Source organism: Cydia pomonella, chromosome 25, assembly GCF_033807575.1.
Source record: "Cydia pomonella isolate Wapato2018A chromosome 25, ilCydPomo1, whole genome shotgun sequence".
Taxonomy (NCBI): Eukaryota; Metazoa; Arthropoda; class Insecta; order Lepidoptera; family Tortricidae; genus Cydia; species Cydia pomonella.
Window position 1 is genome coordinate 1,780,717 of NC_084727.1, and position 16,693 is coordinate 1,797,409.

Here is a 16,693-nt window from a genome sequence, read left to right on the forward strand (position 1 = left end):
GCTGTGCCCTACCACACAAAGCGTGATGAAATTCACAATGCCCATACCTCTCCTATCACAATGCCCATCTCTCTTTTTGAATGGCAATTTTAAAAAAGGGACGATTCGGTACGTTTTTCTTATTGCTCCTTGTCAAGTAAAATCAAACTGAAAAGCATAGTTACTTTACTCTTTGCTGAAAAGTCATATTAGTCATTGACGTTTTGACAGTATCCTGTTAAATCAATTATGTGAATTGTTCTTAAGGCATGCGGATTACAAATCAGAGGTCGCTGGTTCAAACCCCGGCCCGTGCAAACGAGTTTTTTTTTTCTAATAAACATGTTGATTTTTTTCGTTTATTTTTTTTATATAATAAGTATATTTGTTTTACATAAAGATTACCTAGGCTATAGAAAAATTAGTATGAATAAAATAAAATTATTCGTGTCATTAAAATATGTTTTTAATACACATATTTAAAAGAATAACTTTATTTCTGTATAAGACAGACAAGATTAACTTTTACAATGAAATAGAAAATAAGCAATAAAGATATTATAGTAACAAAAAAAGAAAACAAAAAGTTACGATTAGATTCGATCGGTCTATAGATGTCTCGCATTTTTTCTTTGGTGTTTACACGACCACACAGCTACCGATACATTACAGATGATGTCGAAACTTCCTTACCCGTTGTAATTGTTCAAAGAGTATTTGACTTTGACGTAGCTAAGCAAACACGCACACATGCGTAACGTATAGGCCTGTAAAGATAGCTCCATTCGTAGTAGACCTCGGATTCCGTTACTAGTTAATAGAGCTACGACTCAACGTTTATTGGATATGTCGATTTTACGTAATTTGAAGCGCTGCGCGATTTGACATAGGTCTTACCTCTTTGAGGCACCACGGCCATCTAACATTACTGGCATAAAGGACGCATATATGACTTTGACGCATGACAAAAAGAGAAGTCGAACTGCGTAAAATGGGCGTTTTCTGTTGAATTCATAAAATCAAAAACGAGAATAAATCCGTTTGTATAAGATAATAAGTTAATATTTAGTTGAATGAGGTTTAAGACGAGATGAAAACCTTTACTTTAAAGTGGATTATGCTGGATGAAGATGTGTTTTCTAGTTGCACTGAGGTAAACACTAAAAATGTAGATGTAACTTTGGATTTATATTCTATCGAGAAAATTTTAAGCCTTTTTGTTTCGACTAGTATCATACCTCTTATCATATAGTCAAGATACATATATCCGAAAATCACGTCTGTTTGTTTCCGGGGCTAGCCACTGCCACGCTTCAAAGATCCCGTTATTTTTCGATGCAGGGCCTTAATAATATTGAAACAGTATCGACATTATATTATAAGTTATTGCCAAAATATCATCCATAGAAAAAAATAACCGATAATAATTAGGTTATCACAAAATTTCAATAACCGGTTTTGTGATTAGGCCAAAATAATTTGGTTTCGGTAATAACGGATTTGCATTCCCTACTCATGTCATTGTATGTGCAAAGTTTCATTACTATATTTTTAATTTTTTTTTATTTAATTTAATTAATATTTTAATTTTATTTTTTGTAATTTATATGGAAATATTTTGATTGTTTATTGTTTTGTGTATGGAGTGTGGATTTAAGAGGAGAGAAATCTCTTATGATAGAACTGTTGCAAAGTGTCCAGCTGTCAGCTATAAATAATAGTTCCAAATCTCTCCAGAGTAGCGCTAGAGTAGCTAAGAACCTAGGCGTTATTGACGGAGTGAAGTGCGCTGTCTATGATTTGTTTTTTTTGTTCTAGTACTCTAGGTATTGTAGCGCCACCTATTTAAAGTTTTTTGATGACACTTTTTGGCATATGGAGATTTCTTTCCTTACCTCCACCTTCCATAGTTTTGTGTTTTTGTATTATGGATCTTGCCTGAAATAAATGCTTTTTTTTATTTATTACAAAAATGAGAATTAAACACCGTTTGTATGGAAAGGTGAACTGGGCCGAGCTTGCTGGGGACTCTTATTAACATCGTTCAGAGACGATTCTGCTTGGTACAAATAAATTTAGATTATATATTATTTATGGGAATCTAATGTAATTACCAGGGCCCGTACATTTCATGCCGTTGACGTAAAAATGACGTAATTTTACATACACTTTTTTTGTAACACTCCATGTTTTGATAGCTACCATATCGGCGCGTAAAAAAAAACTTGTTACACAGATTTAAAAAAAAAAACCTATCATTTAATAAACTAACAATCTATTATTTTGTGCGTGACCGTAAGATAAAAGTTAGTGACACGTTTCTGTACTGATTGTCAAGTATCTATAGGGAGCGTGCATGAACTGTAGGAGGCAGCACAGGAGCCGTCAATTTATGGCGCGAGGCGTAAATGTGATGTTTTTTGCTCCGATGTAGCCCACAAGATGGCAGAACCTACTATGCACAAGAAAACACGTGACGTGTAAATGTACATGTTTATGGTTCCGATTCAGGCCACAAGATGGCAGACCCTCCAACGCGCACGGTTCCTATATGAGTTAACTAAAGAGGTTGATAATGATTAATTATTACGAAAAGACTAATTGGAATCATACTTTATGCAGCATGACGTCATTTTTCCGTCAGTGGCATGAAATGTACGGGCCCTGGTAATTAGATTGTAAGGTAATACTATAAGGTACCGTTATAGGAAGAGCACGGGGCGGTCCTGCGCGCGCTCGGAGCCGCTGGAGTGCGAGTGGGAGCGGCGACCTCCCTGTCCCGCTCCCCCGCCGCCGTCGGCCGTCACGGAAGCCCCGGACCCGGAGGATGCCGACTTAGCCTCGTTTTCTCGCGTGCCTGTAAGTAAAGTTGAAAATCAGGGTCGATTAAACTATCTATCCTAACCCTAACGGACGAAACGTCAGGGAAACGTGACATGGGGCGGCGCAGACTGCATGGAGGCAGAGGAGACGCCTTTGCACATCCTCGCAGAGTGCCCTTGCCTAATGCGCACTCGTGACTCAACCCTGGGCAGACACATATTACGTCCGGAGGAGTTAAGGTCTCTCGAGGTCAAGAAGATCCTGCAGCTGAAGTTGCAGGTTTGGGTCGAGAGTTGTAGTAGGTTGTACACGGTGTATAGTATAATGTTGCTGGAGAGGTTGCAGAAGAGTACTTCGGCGTTCCTGGGACCTCGCCCTATAGCACTGAGGCGGCAACAGAGGGGTTTTAGTGGGTAAACCATGGGTCTCATCAGCCTATATGGGAGTCCCACATAACCACCCCAGCCCCGTCCCCGCGTCTGGGTGGTATGCGAAACGCATTTCCCCTATTAAAAAAAAAAAAAAGAAAAAAAAAAAGAAAAAAAAAAAAAAAAAAAAAAGGTACCGGACTGGTCCTTGGCGGTGAGGCGGTCGGAGCCGGCGCTGGAGCCGCCGCTGCCGGACAGCGCGCTCTCCTCGCGGTTGTACCTGCGCACACAATTGGCTACTTGACACATGTTGAATATTATAACAAAATTTTGTTAAATGGATACAAAATGAGCCATCCATTATCGAAAAGTGGAATTTAAAAAATTATATTGAGATTATAAAAATGTCAATACACATAAAGATGTCAATATAGAGCTGTACCTAAGAAAGGTACATTATGCTAGTAGTGACCGACCCCAATCTCTCCCGGGACCAGTCTGAAAATCAGCGCAGAGCCCTTTGGCACTGCACATGCTGAGATTGGGACCCTTAACCACATTATAGATTTAAGTTATAATTATTGTGTTAATTTAAGTTAATTAGTTTAAGTTATTTTGTATTTTTTTAGCTATTTTCACAAATTGTAAATTTTGTTGTGGCAATAAAGATTTTTTTTTTTTATTATAAAAAAATGGAGGGTTGATACCGTGAATAAATTTGGAAATCTGTTTATGAGCTGCTGCCTCATGAATTTTCGAGAGAAAAGGAAGAATGGAGATGGGCCGAAAATGATTTAGAGAACTAGGGTTAGATAATTTAGGAAGTGGGATAACAAAGGCCTTACGCCATCATGAAGGAAAGACCCCAGTGAGCAACGAAGTATTTACAATAAATAAATATTATAGGACATGGTTACACAAATTGACTAAGTCCCACAGTAAGCTCAATGAGGCTTGTGTTGAGGGTACTTAGACAACGATATATATAATATTATACGTATTTATAAATACTTAAATACATAGAAAACACCCATGAGTCAGGAACAAATATCCATGCTCATCACACGAATAAATACCCTTACCAGGATTTGAATCCGGGACCATCGGCTTCATAGGCAGGGTCACTACCTAGGTAGTCCTACCTGCCATAGTTTTACAGCTTAGAAACCTATCTGGTGACGAAATCGACTCATCCACGAATTGTCTTTCCCGGCCTCTGCAATAATGTACTATTGTCTATTATTTATTCATTAATCGTCGAATTTCAAACATAGAGAGAATTATACTGTCTTTGTCTCACGCTAATACTAGCACCCAAAAGAAAGGGATAAGTATAGTATTTTTTTCATAGTTACGGGTACTTTAAATTTGATTTTTTAAACTGTAATTGAGTCGCTTAACTTGATCATAGAGAAATAAGAAGTAATAGAGTGCTCGCTCATCAATTTTGGTACCAAAATGCTTATTATTTTCGCAGTCGACATCTAGCATCGAGTAGCGGAACTCTCAGTACTGCTACTGCCTCCAGCCTGCAGCTGTCGGGAATTACCACCCTAGTATCCAAAATTTCACTTACCCCCCTCGTTGCACAATGTATTATTGTGGTTGCTTAATGTAAATTTTAGGTTTTAGGTTCCGGACAGAGATACGCGGCCGGCAACCCCGTTTCTCGCCGAGATATGTATAGTGCTTTTCTCAAACTTGCATTAAAACAAAAAAAATGTAGTCAATTTGTTTGGCTCGCCACTCTACCAGCGGTGTACAACCTTACGCGCGTAAGTCCGCGCGCCTGCGCGATGCGCCACCGCCGTTGCTTAGCAACGAATATACTAAAATGACGTTTCATATGTAAGACATGACATTTCTTAGTACCACGTGAAATGTCATTTTAGTCTACGGAATAAAAAAACAGAATATAGTAACTATTACCTAATGTACGGTGTTACATGAGGAAACCGAAAGATTTCAACAGTATATTACTGATCACATTTAGAGACTAAAATGTCATATTAACTTTTCTGGATTTCGCGTAGTTTCACTAACAACTTATGTGCACTCACTTTTTTAATTCTTGTCTAATTATTTAGAATGAAGAAAGCCAAAATTGCATTCCCGCGCGTACTTTAAAAAATACTAAGGTAAAAGGTATGTTTTTTTTTTTATATTACGTCGGTGGCAAACAAGCATACGGCCCGTCTGATGGTAAGCAGTCTCCGTAGCCTATGTACGCCTGCAACTCCAGAGCAGTTACGTGCGCGTTGCCGACCCGAAAAAAAAAAAAAAAAAAAAAAAAAAAAAAAAAAAAAAAAAAATAAAACTGGTTGGTTCAAATCTTTCGGGTACCTCGTGTTAGACGGTGTATAATAACTAACCCATATATGGTGTGCTCGCTGGTGACACACGACGTGTACTTGAAGGGGATCGGTTGATAGCCGTACGAACCAGCGTACGGCATGTACCCCGGACCCATCATGCTGTGAAACGGACAAACAATCCTACATGAATAATCATAACATATAGATAAATCATCGTATGCACCGTGTTTTTTTATTTCCGTTAATTTCAAGGGTGCATCTCTAAGTAACTTTCTCAAACAACAATCTTCTTATACAACTGTTGCACAAAATACTATCTTGACAGTTGTTTAATTTTTTGGTACAAGCTTTTATAACGATGACTAGATTTTCACAATAAGTCCCATCCTCTTAAGACCGATGTACTTTTAAAAGAACAAAATCAAATCGAATTTGTTAATATTATAAAATAAAACGTTCAAAATTCAAAACGGAAAAACGATTCTGGGACTTGGGAGGATAGAGTTTGATATGTCAAACAACATAATTCGAAAACTTTTTTTTTTAATACAGTTGCTCAAAAAGTGCTACTTTACGTAGCTTTTTAGCGTTTTGCGAACTAGTGCTTTTTAATTTTCCAACTTTTTTAATTTAGTTTTGAACGTAATCCATGTCCAAAAACTTTATATAATATTTAGAGCACAAGACATCAACGCGCCTCCGACCCAACATGCTTGCACTTCGTTTCTGCGGGACTTATACAAGGTGCCTGTGAGCATAGCGAGACATTTTAACTAAGCATTCCTGGTAATAATTAGAAACTAAAATGTCATATAAAATTTTCTGGGTTAGGCCTAGTTTCAGAGATAATTAAATGTTTTTCGAAATCATTCTTTCGCCATAAGTCGGTGCAAAACACATTTTTGACTGCGGTATTGCCAATTTGAGGTCTAGTCTGGACATACCTATTGATTGACATCGAAAAATTTAAAAAATGTATTCGAGAGGCCACACCCAAATAAAAAAAAAAACTTTTTAGTTAATTTTAGGTTATGTGTTTATCAATCAAAATTACGTTTCATGTACAGGAGTGTTCAAAAAAAGGAAAAAAAAAACAAAAAATTTTTTTTTTTGTCGAATTTCACAAAAAGTCATTTCAACATTTTTTGCTTCTGTTCCCATCACGAATGCACCGTTAAAATCTCTCGCAATGCTCACGGGCACCTTGTAATTAAGAGCAAAAGACATCAACGCGCCTCCGACCCAACATGCTTGCACTACGTTTCTGCGGGACTTATATTTAAGAGCAAATGACATCAATGCGCCTACGACCCAACATGCTTGCACTACGTTTCTGCGGGACTTATATTTAAGAGCAAAAGACATCAACGCGCCTCCGACGCAACATGCTTGCACTTTGTTTCTGCGGGACTTATATTTAAGAGCAAAAGACATCAACGCGCCTATCACGCAAAATAGGCGCAAGTCGTCGAGTTGCGGAAAATCGCCCGAATACAATACAATACAATACAATACATCAACGCGCCTCCGACGCAACATGCTTGCACTTTGTTTCTGCGGGACTTATATTTAAGAGCAAAAGACATCAACGTGCCTCCGACCCAACATGCTTGCACTTTGTTTCTGCGGGACTTATATTTAAGAGCAAAAGACATCAACGCGCCCCCGACGCAACATGCTTGCACTTTGTTTCTGCGGGACTTATATTTAAGAGCAAAAGATATCAAAGCGCCTATCACGCAAAATAGGCGCAAGTCGTCGAGTTGCGGAAAATCGCCCGAATACAATACAATACAATACATCAACGCGCCTCCGACGCAACATGCTTGCACTTTGTTTCTGCGGGACTTATATTTAAGAGCAAAAGACATCAACGCGCCTATCACGCAAAATAGGCGCAAGGCGTCGAGTTGCGGAAAATCGCCCGAATACAATACAATACAATACATCAACGCGCCTCCGACGCAACATGCTTGCACTTTGTTTCTGCGGGACTTATATTTAAGAGCAAAAGACATCAACGCGCCTCCGACGCAACATGCTTGCACTTCGTTTCTACGGGGCTTTATTTACTTACTGGGGGTTGGGTAGAGGAGCCAAGGTGTCGCTGGCCACGCTATCCGCGTCGGGCGCACGCAGTCTCAGCGCCGCCATGTCGCAGCACAGCTCGCCCCCGACGTAGTAACATTGCTCGGAGAATGTTATCTTGTTCACTGTGTGCCGAATGAACCCCGCCTGGAAGCGAAATCGGAATGTTAATGAAAAACTTGCCTATGGCAGTTCAAACCTCATCAATATATTAGAAGATTAAACCTACTACTATAATATGGGTCTCTATTGTTTCCCATAAAGTTTTAAGTCATAATGTATTGTTTGTCCGCATTTTCGTTAGTCATAATTTGGTTTTTCTCAGAAACGCGTAACTTTTCAGAATTGCCATAAAACAAACCTAACTTAACCTAACCTATCTATAGGATAACCTGAGGAAATTCCTGAAAAGTTAACAGTTTCAGAGTTATGACTAATGATAATATGACTATCATTACATTATGACTTTCAATAATTATGTCAAACAAAGGGATCCGACTATTATAATATACTTTTCTCCAATATGTTCGGAAATTTTCATCTTATTGTAGCAAAAATAGTACAGGAAGTTCTTCATTATGGTCAAACTCGAATTTAAAAAAATCAAACCATTATTGTCCTGTTTTAGCGGACGGGAAGTTATTACTGTATTGTTTTTTACTTTTAAAAAACATGTATCCACTAAAAAAAAACGCAAACATAAATTAATATAGCATATATGTATATGTATTTATATATCTTTTTTATTTATATTTGTATATGATATATTATTTAGTTTTGTGTTTATTCTGTGCTAGACTTCTTTTATTGCATCTGGAACACCTACTGACATAACATTTTTTTTTTTTTTAATTCCGCTACCTAAAGGTTGTCTGGAAGAGATCGCTTTTTAGCGATAAGACCGCCTGTTGTTTACCTCTTCTTTGTGTGTTGTATTATTTGTACTGTTTCTGTATTGAGGTGTGCAATAAAGAGTATTTGTATTGTATTGTAATACAGCCGCGGGCTGCGTCTACACGACCCGATCAGCATAATTTCAAGCTCAAAGCATAGAGAATCCTATAGAAAACCTATGGAAGGAGCTAGGTCGTCGTGCGAGTGCAAGAAATGTCAACGAAAGATTTGAACAATTAAAGGAAGAGTGGGAACGCATTCCAAGTTCTTTCCTCGCGAAGTTGATTTTTTTTATACCACGACGGTGGCAAACAAGCATACGGCCCGCCTGATGGTAAGCAGTCATCGTAGCCATGGACGCCTGCAACACCACAAGTATTACATGCGCGTTGCCAACTCTTTAAAAACCGATACACTCCTTTTTTGAAGAATCCCATACAGTAGCCCCTCGGGGAAACCTCGGCAGGAAGCTCATTCCACAGCCGAAGCGTTCGCGGGAGGAAATTCCTCTTAAACCTCACAGTACGCGACCATTTAGGTTCTAGGATGTGAGGATGAGCACCCTGCCGACGGCGAGCGGTGCGGGGATTGAAAGCGGCCGTCGGCATCATGTCAAACAATTCTTCAGAGCACAGACCATTGTACAAGCGGTAGAACACACACAAGGAGGCAAAGTCTCTCCTTAGACTTAAAGGTTCAATACCGCTTGTGAGTTTGGGATCGTCGACGATTCGTACAGCGCGCCTTTGGACTGAGTCGAAGGGTCCAAGCTGGCATCCAGGTGCTCCTGCCCAAAGGTGACAGCAATACTCCATATGGGGTCTGACTTGCGATTTATAAAGCAGCAATCTTTGCCCCGGAGTAAAGTATCGCCTCGCTTTATTGAGCACATCGAGTTTTTGGATGCCAGCGCAGCCTTGATTACATCACTACCCCGAAGATGCCAAGCTGTTCTTGATGCAAAGGGTTTCAGTACCAAGTACTAATGTAATATTTTGATTTTGAGTGCAGTCTGTAATTTTTGTTGTTTTCTTTATTAATAAACCAGTTTTACCTATATTTCGAGTATTAGTTATTTTATGCACTTTTTAATAAACTCGTACAAAACGAGTTTGTTATATAGTGTCATACAAATATAGTATATGATTTTACTCTCCATCTATTTAAAGGACTTTCCTTTTCCCACCGAGCCATTTCTTTATGTTTGAGAATTAAAAAAAACACATGGGGGCTTTCTTTGGGGCCGGTTTGTTAGCAGAAGTCCACTGTTTTGACTGATTTTTCGTGTCTGGCGTATAATGGTTGATCCACGTTTCATCTACCGTCACAAATCGACGCAAAAATTCATTAGAATAGGGTTGTTTCCATCTACAAATCTTAGGGCAGAATTATATCCCAATAAATTGTTTTGGATTATAAGAACATGTTAAACTACTTTTAGGGGACCTGTAATGACCATATTTTTGTAAATATTGAATTTAAAATATCTTTTGGCACACGTCACGTGACCAAGCTCGAAACGTCATCGAAGATTCTGATGACGTCACAACTCTCGAATTGACACTGTTGACAGTTAGGCGATAAACAACAAATGACAAATGTCAGATGACAGTTCGTATCTTCTACGTGTGTATGTAGTTATGTGTCAAACCGTAAACTGTGAAGTCACACAATTTTCTAAGAGCGTTTTGGACGCGAAAGCATCTGTCAAAATATATTTTGTTAATTTAACATATTTAAAGCCGTTTTTAGTATAAAAGTTGAATTTTAGGGCAACTTTTAGTTAATATGGAACGCTTGAATTTGGCTAAGCATTGCTCGGAAGTTGTTTCACGAAGTCGTTTTTGATCGGCTGTCAGCAAACGCGACACCCATCTTGCGTTTAACTTTTTCATATTCAAAATATTATGCAAGATAAGTCAAGTCAAGTCAAAATATTCTTTATTCAAATAGGCCTAGCAACAAGCACTTTTAAATCGTCAAATTTTACAAATATCATCTTAATCTAAATATCAGAGCAATTTATTGATGCAGTTATTATTGTTCTAAAAAAAAACATTGAACTATTATAGATATGGTAAACTTAATAATAAGAATTTCACAAAAAGATCGTCAAACATCAAAATTGTATAAAAATAGAAAAACTCGTTCAGATAAAATGTGTACAGTCTCAGCTATCTCACGAATCTTCACTCGACGGTCATCCAAAACAATATCGTGAACTTTATTCACGACATCAGTGGTCACTTCAATCGGCCTTCCAGAGCGTTCTGCGTCATTGGTAGTGGTGCGTCCAGAACGAAATTCTGTTAACCACTTATGTACCATTCCATGAGAAGGAGCAGATTCCCCATTATATTTTTTTAATCAGTTTTCAGTCTCTTTTTTCCATTCGAAATTCGCTTTTTTCCATTTTCCAACAATTTTACTGCTTTAAAAAAAAAAACTGCCAGGTACCAAGGAGTTCAGAATTGTAATTAAAAAGTTTATATGTTAAAATGATTTTTGTTTTACATAAAGTCAACTTCTCAAACCGCCCTCGTATCTCCAAGCCAAGTGCTTGATTTTTCAAGAATGTTAGAATTTTCTGCTTACCCATTCGGATATCTTAAAAAATCTAGCTACAAGTAGTTTCTAAGCCATCTTTCTTACTTTTAGCATGTGAGAAGCATATTTCCTCGCGTCACGTCGGTCGGCTATACCGGCCACGTGTTGCAGGATCCAGTCCACAACATCAGCTCCGATGAACGCGTTCGGGATGGTGATCTTAAGCCACATTCGGTCGCGGATTTCCAGTCCTGGAATATGTAAAATAAAATCAAAATGAGCACATCATAGAAATATAAGGGCTACATCCATCGTGGTCCCGGGTTCAAATCCTGGTAAGATTCATGGCGGGGGGCGGGGGGCGGGGACCCGACCAGCGAGTCCGCGAGTGGGGCGCGTTAACACATCGCACGGCCGCGGGTGCGCTACGAATACTAGCCTTAGCAGTGTTGTCACATCTACCAACTTTTTGGTAGATCTACCTATTTTGCCTGCGTTCTACCTATCTACCTCCCTAGGCCTGAAATCTACCTATTTTTCAAAATGGTACAATTGTAAGCAATTCTCAATACATATGACGGAACATTACTTAATTTAGATTCGATATAATGTAAACTTGCCAAAGAAACATATTATACAAGCAGGTTCATTACCTACAAACAATGGAAATCCTATTTTTTTTTTAATTTCTTTAATAAACACGTGTATGAACATCACAATATTAAAAACTAATAAATAATTTGAAACATTTTATACACATTTGTAATCATAAAAATGTACTTGCTATTGAGTCGTACATTACCTGTTTTTCATTTTGAAACCACCCATTTCTACCTATTTTTGCACCCTGTTCTACCACTTCGGCAAAATTGTATGTGACTACACTGAACCTTAGTCCTATTCAAATAATTATGCGAATTTACACGTGTAAATGAGAGCGTTGAGAAGTGTGTGTGGTGTAAAATTACAAGTTAGAATTAGGAACAGTGTGATAAGGGAAAAGTGTGGACTGAACGAAGGTGTAGTGACAAAAATTGAGAAAGGTGTGTTGAGATGGGATGGACACGTGGAAAGAATGAGTAAAAGAAGGTTAACAAAGAGAGTGTATAAGGGAGAAGTAGAAGAGGGAGCTGGAAGGGACCTCGGCGGACGTTCTCTGATCAAATCGGGGAAATCCTGAAGAAAGGCCAGGTCAAGAGCACCCTAAACCGACGAGCGTGTATGAGGAATGTCATGAAAGTGAAGGAAGCGAAAGCGGTATGTCAGGATCGTAGCAAGTGGAAATCCGTGGTCTCTGCCTACCCCTTCGGGAAATAGAGGTGATTATATGTATGTATGTATGTATTTACACGTGTTTCCTTGGGATGCAAAACGTACACACCAAGTTATTGTATAATTAATTTAAATTCTAATTTTAAGTGAACAATTTATATTCTTATGAGAATAAATGTCTTATTCCATAAACCATCAATATTTATCAGAGGGCATGAAAACACAATGTATCTCACAAGTAATACAAATTATATTAAGTTTAGATTGTTTAATGCGATTGCCAAGTCAATCTATTCATTTAAATCATAAAAGATTTTAATATCGATATGGTCACTATAAGACGCGACCAGAGCTGTAAAAGTGACAGAGCTAGCACTAGTGCCAGAGCGACCTGAGCTGTAAACTTGTGTAAACTTAAAATAAGTGAGTGACCCATTTTAAATATATTTAATACGTTTGTATTTCACGGAAATTTTGTAATTAAATTTACTAGGTATGTAGTATATCTAGGCAGGCCACCGACGACACGGGCAGCGCCGAGAGGGACGGCGGAGGGGGGACAGAGACAGCACTATGGGAGGGGTGTAGCTGACTGACCGGAGTCCGGCCGCAGCATGGCCCGCACCACCAACGCCATGTCGCAGCTGACGGACAGCTGCGGCTCCAGGCCGCCCGCCGGCAGCGTGCTGGCGTCCGACGCGCCGCGCTCCGACACCGACGACACGGGGAGGGCCGAGAGGGACGGCGGAGGGGGGACAGAGACAGCACTATGGGAGGGGTGTAGCTGACTGACCGGAGTCCGGCCGCAGCATGGCCCGCACCACCAACGCCATGTCGCAGCTGACGGACAGCTGCGGCTCCAGGCCGCCCGCCGGCAGCGTGCTGGCGTCCGACGCGCCGCGCTCCGACACCGACGACACGGGGAGGGCCGAGAGGGACGGCGGAGGGGGGACAGAGACAGCACTATGGGAGGGGTGTAGCTGACTGACCGGAGTCCGGCCGCAGCATGGCCCGCACCACCAACGCCATGTCGCAGCTGACGGACAGCTGCGGCTCCAGGCCGCCCGCCGGCAGCGTGCTGGCGTCCGACGCGCCGCGCTCCGACACCGACGACACGGGGAGGGCCGAGAGGGACGGCGGAGGGGGGACAGAGACAGCACTATGGGAGGGGTGTAGCTGACTGACCGGAGTCCGGCCGCAGCATGGCCCGCACCACCAACGCCATGTCGCAGCTGACGGACAGCTGCGGCTCCAGGCCGCCCGCCGGCAGCGTGCTGGCGTCCGACGCGCCGCGCTCCGACACCGACGACACGGGGAGGGCCGAGAGGGACGGCGGAGGGGGGACAGAGACAGCACTATGGGAGGGGTGTAGCTGACTGACCGGAGTCCGGCCGCAGCATGGCCCGCACCACCAACGCCATGTCGCAGCTGACGGACAGCTGCGGCTCCAGGCCGCCCGCCGGCAGCGTGCTGGCGTCCGACGCGCCGCGCTCCGACACCGACGACACGGGGAGGGCCGAGAGGGACGGCGGAGGGGGGACAGAGACAGCACTGTGGGAGGGGTGTAGCTGACTGACCGGAGTCCGGCCGCAGCATGGCCCGCACCACCAACGCCATGTCGCAGCTGACGGACAGCTGCGGCTCCAGGCCGCCCGCCGGCAGCGTGCTGGCGTCCGACGCGCCGCGCTCCGACACCGACGACACGGGGAGGGCCGAGAGGGACGGCGGAGGGGGGACAGAGACAGCACTATGGGAGGGGTGTAGCTGACTGACCGGAGTCCGGCCGCAGCATGGCCCGCACCACCAACGCCATGTCGCAGCTGACGGACAGCTGCGGCTCCAGGCCGCCCGCCGGCAGCGTGCTGGCGTCCGACGCGCCGCGCTCCGACACCGACGACACGGGGAGGGCCGAGAGGGACGGCGGAGGGGGGACAGAGACAGCACTATGGGAGGGGTGTAGCTGACTGACCGGAGTCCGGCCGCAGCATGGCCCGCACCACCAACGCCATGTCGCAGCTGACGGACAGCTGCGGCTCCAGGCCGCCCGCCGGCAGCGTGCTGGCGTCCGACGCGCCGCGCTCCGACACCGACGACACGGGGAGGGCCGAGAGGGACGGCGGAGGGGGGGACAGAGACAGCACTATGGGAGGGGTGTAGCTGACTGACCGGAGTCCGGCCGCAGCATGGCCCGCACCACCAACGCCATGTCGCAGCTGACGGACAGCTGCGGCTCCAGGCCGCCCGCCGGCAGCGTGCTGGCGTCCGACGCGCCGCGCTCCGACACCGACGACACGGGGAGGGCCGAGAGGGACGGCGGAGGGGGGACAGAGACAGCACTGTGGGAGGGGTGTAGCTGACTGACCGGAGTCCGGCCGCAGCATGGCCCGCACCACCAACGCCATGTCGCAGCTGACGGACAGCTGCGGCTCCAGGCCGCCCGCCGGCAGCGTGCTGGCGTCCGACGCGCCGCGCTCCGACACCGACGACACGGGGAGGGCCGAGAGGGACGGCGGAGGGGGGACAGAGACAGCACTGTGGGAGGGGTGTAGCTGACTGACCGGAGTCCGGCCGCAGCATGGCCCGCACCACCAACGCCATGTCGCAGCTGACGGACAGCTGCGGCTCCAGGCCGCCCGCCGGCAGCGTGCTGGCGTCCGACGCGCCGCGCTCCGACACCGACGACACGGGCAGCGCCGACAGCGACGGCGGCGGCGGCGGGTACGCTTCGCGGAGCGCTTGTGTGTGCGCGACCCAGGCACCTAGAAAAAAACAAATTAAAAACTGAAATAGAAGTCATATATTAAAGAAAACAAGTTTTTGACAAATATTTCGTTTTTAATACAAGCGTTTATCGCTGACTGTACTTTTTTCCATAATAATTAGGTAGCGTTGTTTTATCACAGAGTTCCAAAAGCCACTTGTCTTATTCATCAGATCAGATCGATGGTACCACAATATTGCCCACCCGACTCACATAAGGAAACAGGGAAGTGGGTCAAATTTAACTCGCAACATTTGATTAAACACACAGACAACGGGACAGACGAAACTAAATAAAAGCTTGTAAAAAGTGACTACCTTCCCCTCTTCACTCTGGAGGGCTTCGTCACGTTTTCATAAATATATGACATCTATTTCGGTTTACAATTTATATATAGCAGTGGGACTAGTTAAACAAAAACATCAATCAACGACCGGTTTTGACGACCGGTCTGGCCTCGTGGGTAGTGACCCTGCCTATGAAGCCGATGGTCCTGGGTTCGAATCCCAGTAAGGGCATTTATTTGTGTGATGAGCACAGAATGAGCAATGAATGAGAATGCCGCCGGGACAGTAACCTGCAGCTCCAACTTCAAGGAATTGGGCTGAATGAACGCAAAACGCGATAAACAGCCCGCCTGCTTCCGGCCGGGCGTCCCTACACTACATCTACATCTACCCGTTCGGATTTGGGTCCCAGCATTTGACCACTACCAGGTGGGCCCGGCTTCTGCACCTCCTACACCCACACTGCGTCATCAGTTCGATAATGTGCTTGTTCAGATATTTTTCAGCACCTTGGCCGCTCCGATACAATATTAAGAAAAATTACCAGGGTCAATAGGCCTGACAGGCTCAGTTCTTGGTATCGTGAAGTACCCCTTGGGGTTTGGGTCCCAGCATTTGGCCACCACCAGCTTGATCGGCCCCGGTTTCTGCACCACCTCCCTCAGCACGCGCACTGCTTCGTCGTTGGTCATGTCTTCAAAGTTCACGTCGTTCACCTGAAATTCATAATGGCAATGTTATTCAATTAATCAATTAGCCGTGGGTTCAAGTTCAGCCACACCAAGTGTCCACACTGCTCAATGTGAATTGGCTACTTGACAGTTTTTTGTAAATATTGTCAAACGACCTTGATTTTCCTGAGGATCAAATGTCTATAAGGGACTCATGGCAACACAAAGGTCAGAAATGAGAGTTAAAGTCTGATGCTCGCACTCGACGATTTAAACGCCTCTAACAAAATGATAATATGATGTGACGTCACATTATATAAGTCTGTCCTAAATGTATGGAAAATCAAGGAAATTGCCCTTCTGACCCTGAAATATTGCGTTTATGTGTATAGTTGTCTACAATTAATTTTTCAATAAAATGTAAAGAATCGAATGGTACCATTTTTTTTTTCTATTTTTAAATGAATTTTTGAGACTGGAGCTTTGTATTTTTTTATAATCTCAATATCATTTTTAAAATTCCACTTTTTTATAATGGATGGCTCAACAGATTGAAAACAAAAGTGAAATAAGCTCAATTTGAATTTAGTACCAAATTCGACTTTTTTTTTAAATAAAACTTTTTCCAGATTTCTTGTACAACATTGAAGGTTCGATTCAATTACACATACCGCTTTTAATTTGCAAA

At 43.1% G+C, this 16,693-nt stretch overlaps 1 protein-coding gene across 2 annotated transcripts in view; it reads right to left on the reverse strand.

Moving 5' to 3' along the window:
* LOC133531699 (segment polarity protein dishevelled) overlaps window positions 1-16,693 on the reverse strand; it is a 46,978-nt gene that overhangs the window by 21,045 nt on the left and 9,240 nt on the right. The window contains exons 3-10 of one of the 2 annotated variants that reach the window (XM_061870067.1): window positions 15,879-16,050; window positions 14,845-15,045; window positions 11,737-11,742; window positions 11,120-11,274; window positions 7,563-7,720; window positions 5,543-5,644; window positions 3,368-3,450; window positions 2,680-2,836 (exon numbers count right to left, since the gene is read on the reverse strand). In XM_061870067.1, the coding sequence (XP_061726051.1) occupies window positions 2,682-2,836; window positions 3,368-3,450; window positions 5,543-5,644; window positions 7,563-7,720; window positions 11,120-11,274; window positions 11,737-11,742; window positions 14,845-15,045; window positions 15,879-16,050 (1,032 nt within the window). In that variant the 3' untranslated portion in view covers window positions 2,680-2,681. Of the gene's footprint in view, window positions 1-2,679; window positions 2,837-3,367; window positions 3,451-5,542; window positions 5,645-7,562; window positions 7,721-11,119; window positions 11,275-11,736; window positions 11,743-12,716; window positions 15,046-15,878; window positions 16,051-16,693 lie in introns of those variants that run through there. The other variant, XM_061870066.1, reaches the window with a different exon arrangement.